We start from the raw sequence: 14,662 nt of genomic DNA on the forward strand, positions 1-14,662 counted from the left end.
ATGAATCAAACAGGCTGAACGTTGATTCAAACAGGATCTATTTTATGGATCTTTCTAAACAAAATATAAAACCAATCAAATCTAATCATCATGTCCTAAGACAGTACAGTAGTCAACTCTGAAGGCTGGTAAAGAGTAGGACAGCTTACAAGGGGCTTTTGGGTTTATGGTAAAATCATATTTTTTACTGGGCACAGGTTCCATGGGTTAGTTCAGTTTTTAGTAAGTTCTGAAGAAATCTCAGTTACAACTTATGTTTTTCTGAAGATATGCACACTTTAATTACAAAGCTCCATTAAGAATTATACCTAGGGCCTTGTTAGCTTTTGTGGTACATTTATGCAGATTCTTTAAAAAAAAATTCTTTAGGAGATGGGGACATTAGCTCTAGGGGCCTGAGTGCAAGCACTGCATGTCAAAGACCTGGGCTTAATCCCCCATACCACATGGTTCCACTAGGAAGCACTGCTGGAGCAATTCCCAAGAAGCAGATTGGAAATAGCTCCTGAACATCGTCACATGTAGCCCCCCCCCAAAAAAAAAAAAAACCAACCAAACATACAAAAAAGCAATCTTCCTTCTGGATGAAGCGGGAACAGCATCCTGTGTCAGAGGCTGCCTGCAAACTCAGTGACACAAATGGGGGTTAGCTGGCGCTCATCTCCGCGGGTATATTGAGAGACACAAAACCGTAGATATGGGTCCACAGGCTGCAGACTGCTTATTGACTGCTTCTTCCCTCAATTCGTGAGGAGGGTCAGGCAGACATCACTATTGTATAGATGAGGGAAATGGCACAGAACAGTCAAACCTCTGTGTGAAGGCATCATACCGAATAAGCAACAGAGCTGGGATGGACATCTAGACCAGTAGGTCTTTATCATGATTATCGATCCCTTTGAGCAGGATGCACAGGGAGAAGTTTTGTTCTGTGTTACCGCATATATTGGCAGAGGTGACCTCAAAGGCTTTGTGAAACAAAAAGCAAAGAAGAGATAAGTCTATGGCAATGTTCTTAACAGTGAGCTTCAGTAAAAAAAGGTCTCCGGTTCTAAGCATTTGAAAAATATGCTCTAAGCAAATAGTACTCAAAAATATCCTTTACATGCTTATGTGCATATAGTAAAATAAAGATGATTAGATATCTAAATAATTAGATTAGAAAACATCTAAATAATTAGATTTTTTTAAATCCCTAACCCTCCATAACTTAAAATACTTAAAATGGTTAACTTGGGACATAAATCTCTCCATGTCTTAGAAAAAAAAAAAGGAAAGATAAAGAAACACACATATTTTGTGTGTATGTGTGTATATATATGTTCAACTTACCTAAAAGGGTCTGCTTATTCTGGGTGGAGTCAGGCTCCTCAGAACATCTGCAAGATCGGAGAACAATCACTCCTCCAAGCACACCATCTTCGCTGGCCAGGAAAGGGGAGCCTAGACAGAAATGAACTTTATTTTTTAGTGAATATGACTTTCGTGATCTACAATGTTCACTGATTACTAGGAATGCAAACAACAGCATGAACGAGATCCTTGAAAGCTGTCCATCTTCTGACAATTGCCATTGTTCCCATCTTCCACAAGCATGAGAGCGAAGGCAGGCTTCTGCCCGAACATGGGCCATTTGGCAAAGACAGTGCCAGAGGCCGCCAGGAAACCGGCGGGGGGAGGGGGGAGGGTGTGGAGGAGTGCACATTACTGTATTCGGAATGGAACTGGAAACACTACCGGATTAAAGGACCCAAACACAAACGTAGGAAACACTGCTCGAGAACTCCCTTTGATCAACTCTTGGGGATCACTTACCAGGCTCTCTCTGCTGTCAGGAGCAGCCCCCAAAAGCTTTGATTCACTACCTTAAATTCAGCTTTAAACAATAAGCCACAAGCTTTACTACAAACATTTAAAAATGCTCCTGATGCCTCCCACAAATAAGAGTGAAACGGTTTCTATCCTGAGAGGCTGGTGGTTAGAAACAACTGAGGCTCTCTGAGCTCTCACACACGGAACTACTGTTAGCATTTCAGAACCCCCTCATTTTCCTCCCCAAGGACATCTTCTTCAGACATCTGGCAGAGCAAGTGAGCACGTGGAGAACAAATGCAAACTAACCACGCACTATCAAAGAAAGTAGTAAAAATAAAAACCAACCAAATTGGATTGAGGGGAGGAGGGGAAGCTTCTGGTTAAATTTAGTAGATTAAACACAGGTTTTTATCTCTGAAACCCCCAGTAAACTGAGGGTTTAAAAAAAAAAGTGGCTAAATTGTAGTTTTTAAAAAACAGGCAAAACAAACAAAGCAAAGAAGCAACACTGATGCTTTAAAGTGGAAAGAATATGTACTAGGAGCTGCTTTCCCAGTGGCTCCATGCGAACAGAGGAGAACTTTAAGGATCTGTGGGGTCAGGGTGGGGCCTGGTTGAAGTTTGCCAGTGTTTCAGGGAGGAACACCTGTAAGAAAACACTGTTTTGTCACAAAACTCCAAAAGATCAGAAGTGAGAGTCTTCAAAGACTTTTCAGGCCCAGGGTGCAGATTGAGACTGAAATAAAGATGGTTGAAAGTATCCAAAACAACCTTCAGCGAAGCCTGTTTTTTGTACTATGTGCAACTTTAGGATTTTTTTAAAAAGTACTTTAAAGGGCTATTTTTTTGTAAAGAAAGAGGAAGAGAATAAAATATATAATAGAAACCATGATAGTGGTCTGCAAACTCTGAAATCTTTGCTCTCTGGTCCTTTACAAAATAATAGTGAATAAATCATCATCATCATCATCATCATCATCATCATCATCATCATCATCATCATCCCGTTGATCATCAATTTTCTTGAGTGGTCTCAATAACGTCTCCATTCTTCCTAGCCCTGAGATTTTAGAAGCCTCTTTACTTGTCCTTTCTAATGGTGTCACATTGGAGGCTCTTTCAAGGTCAAGGGAATGATACCTAAATAAATAAATAAATAAATAAATAAATAAATAAATAAATAAATAAGCTTGCCAATCCCCATATCTAGAGCCCTAGATCCAAACTAAGAAGTTAGGGAGTCTCCTAATCCTGGAAAGCAGAGAATATGTTTACTTAGTAAAGCTGAAAGCTGAACCTGAGAGTTTAGACTGAGAGACATCAGATTCAACCAAGGGAGAGGGAAATTTCCACACTGCTAATGAGCTGAATTGGAAGTCTTCCCCTCACCTTAAATTTTATTTAGTCACCATGGATTACAAACTTATTCATGATTGGTTTTCAGGCATACAATGTTTCAATGCCAATGTCTTCACCAGGGTCCATTCCCTCAATCAATACCTTCCTCCTACCTGCCCCCCATTTCCCTTCCATCCCCCAGCCTGCCACTATAACAGGTATTTTTAGATAACATTTGGCACTGTGGTTTACTGTACTGTTATTGATAGGACCTTACAAATAATACTTTTGATTTTCAGCATCCTCTCCACATCCTGATTGATCATGAAGTAGATGGAAGTCTTTTTAGCTAAACAGTGTAGCACTGGAGCACTGTCATCAATAACGGCTCCATTGTGAGACTTGCTACTGTTTTTGGCATATTAAATACTCCATGAGGAGCTTGCTAGGCTCTGCTGTGTGGGCGGGATACTCTTGGTAGCTCCAGAGGGATGGAGGAACCCAGTTGGCCTCGAGCAAGGCAAACACCCCATCCTCTGTGCTATCGCTCCAGCCAAACAGTGAGAAAACAAAAAAAAAACACATCCTTTCTCCAGAGGCTCTCAGAATGCAAGAACTCAGGCAGCTAAGAAACTGGAAAGTTTCTTCCCAGTGTTTCAACCCATTCAAGATTAAAGACCTTGGGGCTGGCGCAATAGTACAGCAGAAAGGGCACTTGCTTTGCACACGACCCACCAGGGTTCTGTGCTTGGCATCCCCAATTCTAGTGGTCCCATCCTGTCCAGCAGGGAGGACCCTTCATGGGACTGAGAAGGGGACGCAGCCGAATGCACAGATACAGAGCCAGAAGGAGAAGGAGGGAGAAAGAGCATTTATTCTATGGCAGTTACAGTATTTATACCTCTCTGCTGGGAGGTGGTGGTATGGTATGCATGCCAGGACCCCCAACAGAAATGCAGGGTGTGGCATGGGCGTTAGCTAGTGATAAACAAATGGTGATAGGATAAGATCAGTAAGATTAGGAGTGGAAATCTTGCTACAGGAATTTAAGTAAGCCTCTGTTTAATCAGAAGATAAGAGCCAAGCTTCATAAAATGGCTCCCTACACCCAATAGTCCTTTAGGCACTGCTAGGAGTGGTTCTTGGGTGCAGAGCCCATAGTAAACTCTAAGCATTGCTGGTTATGGCCCCTAACAAACAAACAAAGCCAATATTGCAAATCAGAGGAGGAAGACAGGGAGGTAAAGGAAGAATCTCCAAAAACGGATGGGGTGGGGGTTGAGGGGGGGCCTAAATCTACAGCACAGATGCTAGATTTGAAAATCTTGAGAAGGAATGTTCATGTTTTCAGTCTAAGAATAAAAAAAAAAGGTGGGTACAGTCCCCTTCCCCCACCCAATGCTAAAAGAAAAGAAACAAATATTGACTGTAGAAAAATAACAAATTTGTATAGGGAAATTGAATCACTATATATGCTATGTAGATCCTCACGCACATATTACACTATGCAAACCCAGATATCAACAGTCAAAGATATAAACTCGTAACACTGATGAACTGGGGGGAAGGATATAAAACGAGAAGAGGAACACATGGGTAGGTATAGGTTTGGGATTGAAAGCACAAGAAAATTAAATTCTAATCTCTTGAAGCAGAACTTTTGAAAATGCCTAAATCTAATGTCTAAATACCATCTAAAGTTGAAAAACATGTTTAAATTTTTTTTTCTTTTTGGGTCACATCCAGCAATGCACAGGGGTTACTCCTGGCTCATGCACTCAGGAATTACCCCTGTTGGAGCTCGGGGGACCATATGGGATGCTGGGAATTGAAGCCGGGTCGGCCGCGTGCAAGGCAAACACCCTACCCGCTGTGCTATTACTCCAGCCCCAAACATGTTTCAATTTTATATGAAAGTTTTAAGCCCAACTCCTGTCCCTCTTTACTTCCCTTTCTCATCGTCTTCCTTCCCCACTTCCCCACTTGATTTCAATTGTACTGGTGATGTGGGAAGTGACATGGCTGTACATCCCAATAATAGAATCAACTACACTGAAACATGAGGTCTAAACTGTAACCACCAGACCCTGCAACGTGCCTGTCAAGGTGGGGGGGGGGAACGGAAGCTGGGGATCCCAGGGAGGGACACTGACGCTGGTGGTAAGATTGATGTTGAAACATTACGTGCTCAAAACTATCAATAGCTTTGTCAATCACAGTTCATTTTTTTTTCTTTTTGGGTCACACCCAGCGATTCTCAGGGGTCACTCTTGGCTCTTCACTCAGGAATTACCTCTGGCCGTGCTCAGGGGACCATATGGGATGCTGGGAATTGAACCCGGGTCGGCTGCGTTCAAGGCAAACGCCCTACCTGCTGTGCTATCACTCCAGCCCCTGTCAATCACAGTTCTTTAATGAAATAAGTTTAGCCTTATAGCACTGTTGTCCCATTGTTCATTGATTTGTTCCAGTGGGCACCAGTAACGTCTCCATTGTGAGATTTGTTGTTACTGTTTTGGGTATATCAAATATGCCACGGGTAGCTTGCCAGGCTCTGCCATGCAGGCAAAATACTCTTGGTAGCTTGCTGGGCTCTCCGAGAGGGGCAGAGGAATCAAATCCGGTCGGCCATGTGCAAAGCGAATGCCCTACCCACTGAGCTATTGCTCCAGCACTAAATATTAAATGTAATGAATCATTGTGAAGAACTTTATAAAAATAAGATAAAATAAAACAAAGAACTAGCCATGGCAGCACTGTTAAGAGGTGACCATGGCTTGATGAACCTGGTAGCAGTGGAGTCTGTCAGCAGATGTTCATAGTTTGCTCATAGATGTTCATAGGTTGTTCATAGAATAGATATGGGGAAATGACAAGCAAAACAATAAAAGTTTATTGCCATAAAAAATATACCACCACAATGATCTCATCATTTAAAAACTTCGGATCAGAAAGGTAATACAGCATGCAGACAATGTAGGTTTTATCCCTGGGTGCATAGCCAGGAGGAAGTTCTGAGCGCTGTTTGTTGTGGCCCCCAAACGAACAAAATAAATATTTTCAATGGCTCTCAAATGTCTGTAAAATAATGACCAAACTCCTTAGCCACTCTTGTGTCTTCCTAACATAATCTCCATATTTATTTTTATAATAAGATATTTGGGGGTCGGGGAGCAATAGCACAGCAGGTAGGGCATCTGCCTTGCAGGCGAGCAACCCGGTTTTGATTCCCAGCATCCCATATGGTCCCCTGAGCACTGCCAAGGGTAATTCCTGAGTGCAGAGCCAGGAGTAACCCCTGAGCATCGCTGGGTGTGACTCCCCTCCCCACACAAAAAAAGATATTTTGGCTAGACTAATAGCACAGCTGGTAGGGCGTTTGCCTTGCATGCGGCTGACTCGGGTTCGATTCCTCCATCCCTCTTGGAGAACCCAGCAAGCTACCAAGAGTATCTCAACTGCAAGGCAGAGCCTGGCAAGCTACCCGTGGTGTATTCGATATACCAAAAACAGTAACAACAAGTCTCACAATGGAGACTTTCACTGGGTGCCGGTCGAGCAAACCAATGAGCAACAGGATGACAGGGATACAGTGATACAGTGAAGAAAAATATTTATAACATATATATCCCAGTATGGCTCCCCAAAATAATAAATAAAACAATTTATAAAGAAAAAGCTTCATTTGCCACAATAAACAATTTCAAACAGATTCTGTGACTACCCAAGTATGTAAAAGCAATGGAATAAAATTGTAAGTAGAGGTGGCAAGAGACATTTGTGTGATCAAGTGTAGTACAATATATACATTAATTTAGGTTGTAAATCAGGACTGCTAACAAACCACACTTTTTTACTATCTTTGTGCTAAAATTTTCAATAATAATTTGAAGAAAATTTAAAGGAGAATTTGAAGAAATTTTAAAGGAAAATATAGGTGTTAATACTTTTGCTAGCAAATACCACTGTGGCTCACTCTTATTTATGGCTTAAATAACCCAAATTCAGCATCATCTGAAAAAGAATGTTCTCTTATTGAGAGTGGGAATATTTATCTTTATTCTTTTGATTTCTAGTGCCAGAAGTTAGAATTATCTGAAGTAAATGGAAGGTTTGCTGGCTCATCAATCCAAGATCTGGGTGGAGAAAAAAAAAAACAAAAAACCTTCTGAGCAGGGCTGTGATGACATCCAGGCAGCTGAATACAGCTCGCTGTCCAGGGCTGTGAGTGTCCATTCAAAGTGTACATTCAACTATGCACCTAACAATTTTAGCATAAGACTTCCTCTCTAAGTGTTAACATTCTCAGGGCCTATCAGTGAGACGAGGAACATGGGAAAATCTCACTGGTCTGGCTTTACTCAGGGGTAAAGTCGAAAACAATCAATTGTGACCAAGAGGCTAATTGAGGTCACGAATGAGCAAATCAAAGATGTCCACAATTACAAATGTAAGTTTTCAGATTTGGTACGGTACTAGATTTTGGTCAAGCCACTTTACCTCTCCGAGCCTTGCTTTCTTTCCTATCTGAAAAATTAAGTGACTGGATTAAATTCCTGACTAGTTCTAGCCAGGAAGGCTAGTTCTAATTGGCATAGTTCTCAACAGTTTCAGTTTTTGAGATTCAAGGATTCTCAAAGCAGCAAGGAGTCATTAACTAATGCTAACAAGTCAAAACTTTAAGAGCCCTTCTGCAAAACTTGATACAGTGCTTTCTCTTCAACAAGTGAGAACTTATCAAGAAGATAATTTTCCACTTTCCATTACAATTGACAAAGAAACACTGTCTTTTAAAAATACATTTTTAAAGGTCTGCTTTTTTCTTTTTAATGTCAGTATTATCAAAACATTCAAATGCCATCTTCTCTTAGAGGAATTTTTTTTTTAATTGGGAAAAAGATATACACTGAGAGAAACAAAGAAGGCAGTCTGGAGGTCATATAAGCAGAAATAATAACAAAGTTCTGGAGAATAATAAGTATTCTATACTGAAAACATAAGTCCCTAACTCTAAAAGAGAGAGGTCTTTTAATTTTCTTAAAACACAGGACCAGGATAACTGTTTATACTTCCTGAAGACAAAGAATCTTTTCTCCAAAGAAAAACTTAGGCTAGTTAACATATTTCATATGTGAAGTATAAGCAGGATCACATAACAGAATATTGCCACCATCACTCTTTAAGATTCATATTAACCACATTCTGTTATCTCCTACTCCCACAAAAATCCCAATGGAATAATTATCATCCATACATCTGAGAGGCAAGCAACTAAAGAACAGAAGCTGAAGAAGATAAATGACAGGCTAACAGAGACATGAAGAAATGGTGAATTAGGAACTAAATCACTGATCTAAATACTCTCAATACAAACCCACAGGAAGTGTGGAAGCCACAAACCACTAAAGAATAGGCCATGGCAGCATTGTTAAGAGGTAACCATGGCTTGGTGAACGTGGTGTCAAGGAGTCTGTCAGCAGATGCTGAATCTGCAAGATACATTCTTCAAGTAGAACTAAAGGGTTGTTCATAGAATGGATGTGGGGGAATGCCAACAAAACAATAAAAGTTTCCTCTGATAAAAAATATACCACCACTATCATCAATCATTCTTCCTCCTCAAGAATCCACTCCTACCACAGCTCTCGGTTATCCTCATTGTGTAGCTTCCTGGTAACAGATAACAGTTTAAAGCCTCCAGTTGAATTACTGAAGGAGAAAAACTTTAATTAAGTTGAGTTGAACTGAGTGTGGTCAATGAGGCTTTTAAAGACACCCAAATTCAAAAGACAGGAAAAATCAACCTCTTTCAGAACAAAAAATTTCAAACTATAGCCAGAATCTCAAGATGTAACACACACATTCAATATATGTGCTGATTCTGCCACATGGGAGGTTTTAATTATTTTATCATAGTTTAGGTCAGTGTTTCTCAACCAGAGGTAATATGGCCTGAGATGTGACCCCAGGATATTCCTAGGGGGCCACAATAAAAATTGTCTAAATGGGGAGCCACAGTGTGACATGAAGAAACACGCTGGCAGGACTGAGGGCTACAGGAAGAAAACAAGGCTGGAAGGGGATCACAGTTCAATAAAAGGCCAAGAAACAATGTACACCATTGTTGCAATAGAATGGTTACACTGTTACAATAAAATGGTAGAATGGTTACAATAGTTAACTAGCATGATTTTGATATAAAGAGTTACCTTCACTGTCACCACTGTGCCCAAAACCCTCCACACCACTGTCTTTACATCCTTTCTACTTCACCGCTTCCTTTCCCATCTCTTCCACCACTGCTTGGTAATCTCATTTTTTTTTTTTTAATCAAAGGCCAAGGGTTTGACCATATTCAATATTGTCTATTTCTTTGTTTCTATTTATATCACAAATGAGTGAGATCATCTGATTTTTTTCATCTGACTGATTCTATTTAAAATGATGTCCTCCAGCTTTTTTTTTTTTGGACCCGGCTGTGGAAGGAGCATGATGGAGGGGCCCGAGGGAGCGCCCTCGGACCCCAAGCAGCCCACTGAACTAATTCCGGCATGGGACCAGAGACCCCACGGCGTGCTGAAGCTGTGGGACCCGGGCATCCCCCAATTCTTTTAACCTGTCTCTCTCTCAACTCCTCCCTCCTGAGCAGAGCGCAGGGGCCGCGGTTTTCCTGAGCGCAAAACGGAGACGCCGATCCAGCCAAAACAGGACGTGAGCGCGCTTGCGGGAGTCCCCAGGGGGCGGGGGCGGCGACCCCCGCCCACTGCAGTTAGATACTTAAACCCACCTCCCCCACGTGTGCTTCCTTTTGGACCCGGCTGTGGAAGGAGCATGATGGAGGGGCCCGAGGGAGCGCCCTCGGACCCCAAGCAGCCCACTGAACTAATTCCGGCATGGGACCAGAGACCCCATGGCGTGCTGAAGCTGTGGGACCCGGGCATCCCCCAATTCTTTTAACCTGTCTCTCTCTCAACTCCTCCCTCCTGAGCAGAGCGCAGGGGCCGCGGTTTTCCTGAGCGCAAAATGGAGACGCCGAGCCTCTCTCTAGGTTTCTCCATCTTATGAGCACCATAAAAGGGTAAAAGTTTGTAGTGATGTTATTTCTGGTTGTACTTTCCCTGGACTTTATACAGAAACCCAAAACCGCGCGGCCGCTGCGGTTTTGTGTCATCTTAGTATGAGCAATATGTAATGGTTCCTTTCTAATGGGGCAGACTTTTGTGGGAGATCCTAATAGTAAGTCTGTTGCTGAAATATTGAAGGCAATCAAAGTGGTAGCCATCTCACTAGACTGAACTAAGCTATATCCCCACACCGGCTGAGAAGAAATTTTCTTCTTTCTCGGGAAGAAACGCGGTGTGTCATCAACTACAGTGTGATGTCCATTAAGCAAACAGACCTGGTGGCGTGGGAATGGGATATAAGGGGAAAAATTATGTACAAGGAACAGCGGGACGCTGGTGGAATCTCGAGCCGGAGCCGATACCAGCGCAAGACCTTCGGTTCCAGAGACTGCTTGCAGATACTCTACAAGTCTATCAACTAAGCCAGAGCCCCACGCCTGCTGATGACGGGAAATAACCATCCTTTTCGGTTTTTTTTTCCCTTGTCAGGCAGCGTGGCGATTACTAAAACAGGCGTGAACTCGGTGGCGCGGGGCAAGGGGGAAAAAGAAAAACTATGTAACAAACAGCGGGACTTAATATCTCTATATTCTTAGCAATGGAGAACTATCAAATGCCTCCTTGGCAATAGGACTGCTTTTCTTTTTTGGGGGAAACCCCAACAACGGTAGTGAGTTGTGTGTTGAAACATGGAATGTAATCGAAATAAGGCGTAAACGAAGTGAAACATATCATGTGCAAGGGTTGGGACTGGGGAGGTGGGAGGGGGCGGCAGGTATACTGGGGGGGTTGGTGATGGAAGATGGGCACTGGTGAAGTGAAGGGTGTTTGAGAACTGTATAACCGACATAATCCTGAGAACTATGTAACCCTCCACATGGTGATTCAATAAAATTTAAAAAAAAAAATAAAAATAAAATAAAATGATGTCCTCCAATTCCATTCATGTTGCAGCAAACTTCAGGATTTTTCTTAATATATCCCACTTTATCCAATCATCTGCTGTTGAGCATTTGGGTTGGTTCCATAACCTGCCTAGTATACCTCATGCTGAAAAGAACATAGCTGTATATAATTTTTACAAATTAATGTTTCCATGTTCTTGGGACAGATGCCAGTTTTTCAATAAGTCTCCAAACTGTTTTCTATAGAGGCTGAATGAGACAATATTCTAACAGTGAAAGAGAGTTCTACTTTTTTTCTTTTTGGGTCACACCCCGAGATGCACAGGGGTCATTCCTGGCTCTGCACTCAGGAATTACCCCTGGTGGTGCTCAGGGGACCATGTGGGATGCTGGGAATCAAACCTGGGTTACCCGAGTGCAAGGCAAATGCCCTACCTGCTGTGCTATGGCTCCAGCCCCCAAGAGGGTTCTATTTTTAACACATTCCTACTCAGACTGTCTCCAATCTTTCCAAACTTATGCCATTCTCACTATTTTTGACTTTTATTTCCTTAATTAAAAATAAGTGACAATGAGCATTTTCTCATAAACCTCACAAACTTTTATGTACTCTTTGGGAAAATGTCTATTAATATCTTTCCACCTTTTTTGATTGGTTTATTGTTTATTGTATTGCTACTAAGTTTTGTGAGTGCTTGACATAGCTTGGATATTAGTTTGCTATATCTTAGATATATAGTTTGGTGCACAACTATTTTCTCCATTCAGAACAGTTCAGATTTAAGTCCCAATTTCTTTTGCCAAGAAAACACTTTTCAATTTGATAGTCTCATTTGTTTGTTTTTTGTTATCTTTGTCGATGGAATCCAATCATTTAAGATACCTCTGAGGTCCTTATCTGTACATAATGATACAGTCCCTGACCTTAGGCAAAAACTTAAGGTGAGGAGAAAAGACAAGACATTTCAAAAACCATAAGGCAATTCAACAAAATTCTGCAAGTGAAGCAACACAAAATTCTACAACCCTTATGTAGCAAGAAGAGGGAGCAAATGAGAGCAGCCTACAGAGCCCACGTCAGCCCCGGTGTGGCTCTTTCTAAATTAATTGCAACAAGTAGGAAGAGAATCCTCTACCTGATCCCTTGGCAGCCACTGGGGATGTGGAGAACAGAACAGGCAAACTTGTCTCGCTAGGTAGAGGATGGGATAGCACAGATGATCCCTTGCAATACCATACCAAAGGCCATCAATCTGAGTATAATATGCACTCATTCAATATGTTTCATAAACATTTCAAAACATTTAAAGAATCAACAGTGTGGTCAAGAACTGTTTCTGTAATGAGTAAGGGAAAATTTGTGTCTCTAAGTTCTGTTATCTGAATATTTATATTCCCTCAAAAGTCATATGTAGATGGGGGGTTATGGGTTAAGAAGTAGAGCACCTGCCTAGTATGTGCAACTGGCATCTGAAGACTGCTCCATGTGACACCTATTTAAAAAAAAAACACGCAGCTGGATGGGACTGGAGAGAAAGTACAGTGGGTAGAGCACTTGCCTTGCAGTAGTCCAACCTGGGTTCGATCATTCCATCCCATATGGTCCCCTGAGAACCATCAGGAGTAATTCTGAGTACAGAGCCAGGAATAACCCCTGAAAATTGCGAGGTGTGAGCCCTCTCTTACCCCCGAAAAAAAAATCATAGATGGAAAGAAAATTAATGATCTCCGTGATCATATTAGGAGGCAAGAGTTTTAGACATTATCAGATCATGAAGGTAAAACCCTCATGAATGGAATTAGAGCTCTTATAAAAGAGAACTGAAAAAAAAACAAAAAACCTGTCGCGTTTGCCTTGCACGCGGCCGACCCAGGTTCGAATCCCAGCATCCCATATGGTCCCCTGAGCACCGCCAGGAGTAATTCCTGAGTGCATGAGCCAGGAGTAACCCCTGTGCTTCATCGGGTGTGACCCAAAAACCAAAAAAAAAAAAAAAACCCTGTTATTTTTCCGATCATGTAAGGCTAACATACAAAATAGCAGTGAACAGGGCCTCCACCTGGCTACACTGGCATCTTGACCTTTACTTTCTCTAGAACCATGAGAAATAGACATCTGCGTTTATAAGCTACAATCTGTGGCATTTTGAGATAGCCGCCCAAATGGACAAAGACTTCTCTTTACTGACAATATGACAGACAATAAATACAATTAGCGCTTACCAGGAAATGAAAGAACATACAGGAGATACAGGAGAATGACAGTGAGGAGGAGGGATGGGTATTTGACCATTGTGTGATTGTAACTCAAACATGAAAGCTTGTAACTATCTCATGGTGATTCAATAAAATCAAAGAAAAAAAAAGAATTTTAATCAAAATGTTTCAGGGCAGTGTACTGAAGGAAGTGTCATTTGAAGAGAAAAGTCCAAGCAACAGAGAGAACAGCAATTAGGTTTCAGGACTTAGGGCACCAGTGTCTCGGGTGTTGTGGAAGAATATCTGCCCATATCTGCGTGCCTAATGTTCAGAGATATTGCCTATTTTACAAGAACATTATTTTTATTTGCAGGGCTAGGCACCAAACCCAGGGCCTCTTACATACAAGACATAAACCCCACCACTGAACCCCATTCTCAATCCAGCTATTCCATTTTAAATCAAGGGGAGGAGTATTCGGTGGACTGTTAATGGCTGATGTTACAACTAAGTGCAAAATCTCTTGACTACCCTCTGACTCAGGAACATCTCCAATTCATTTTTTGTATTTCATAGAAATATACTATAAAAGCCACACGTGCAGGTCTTAAATACTCAAAGGGAACAAAATAATATACAATGAACATATTTCTTACTCTAGTTTCATTCCACCCAGAGTTCCTTGAACATCCCTTTTGAAATTATCTACTTATGCACACATCCCTTTTCAATTTGTACTTAATGGGACTAATCAACTGTTCTGAATCTGGCTTTCAAAATTTAATAATATTGAATTTTGAAATTCAATATTATTTGAAGTTCAATAATACTGAACTAAGAGATCCTTCCTTGTCAGCACACACACATTTACCTCACCCATTTCAACACTAAAAATACTCTGGCATACGGGCCAACACTTCTTTAACTAGCCCTCTAGGTGGGCATTGTAGGTTGTTTTTAGTTTTGTTTGCTTCCATTATAAGAAACAAACTAGTAATTTTTCATAAATAAAATGATACAACATCTGGTTATATTTAGCCTCTTATACATATATAATGGAGGCATTTATAAGTGTATACTAGGTACATAAATCAGCACACTTGTTGAAATTATTTACTACGTATTCCCAAACTGCCTACCAAAAATATTTACACCCAGCAGTTCGATAGTCCTGATTTCTTTATAACCTTACCAAGATATTAACTACTTGTCGATTATTACTACATATTATTACTAATCTGGTACATAGTATGGCCTCCATTGTTCTGATACACATTTATT

General features: G+C 41.2%; 1 protein-coding gene across 3 annotated transcripts in view; it reads right to left on the minus strand.

Annotated features, from left to right (window-relative positions):
- The window catches only part of TASP1 (taspase 1), a 299,415-nt gene that overhangs the window by 55,360 nt on the left and 229,393 nt on the right, over nt 1-14,662 (minus strand). For 2 of the 3 annotated variants that reach the window (XR_008629143.1, XM_004610916.3), the window contains exon 12: nt 1,333-1,443. Coding sequence is in view for 2 of the 3 variants with exons in the window: in XM_004610916.3 (XP_004610973.1) it covers nt 1,333-1,443 (111 nt within the window). In the remaining variant the exon portion in view is untranslated. Of the gene's footprint in view, nt 1-1,332; nt 1,459-14,662 lie in introns of all 3 variants that reach the window. The other variant, XM_055130490.1, reaches the window with a different exon arrangement.

The sequence above is a fragment of the Sorex araneus genome, chromosome 3 (assembly GCF_027595985.1).
Source record: "Sorex araneus isolate mSorAra2 chromosome 3, mSorAra2.pri, whole genome shotgun sequence".
NCBI lineage: Eukaryota > Metazoa > Chordata > Mammalia > Eulipotyphla > Soricidae > Sorex > Sorex araneus.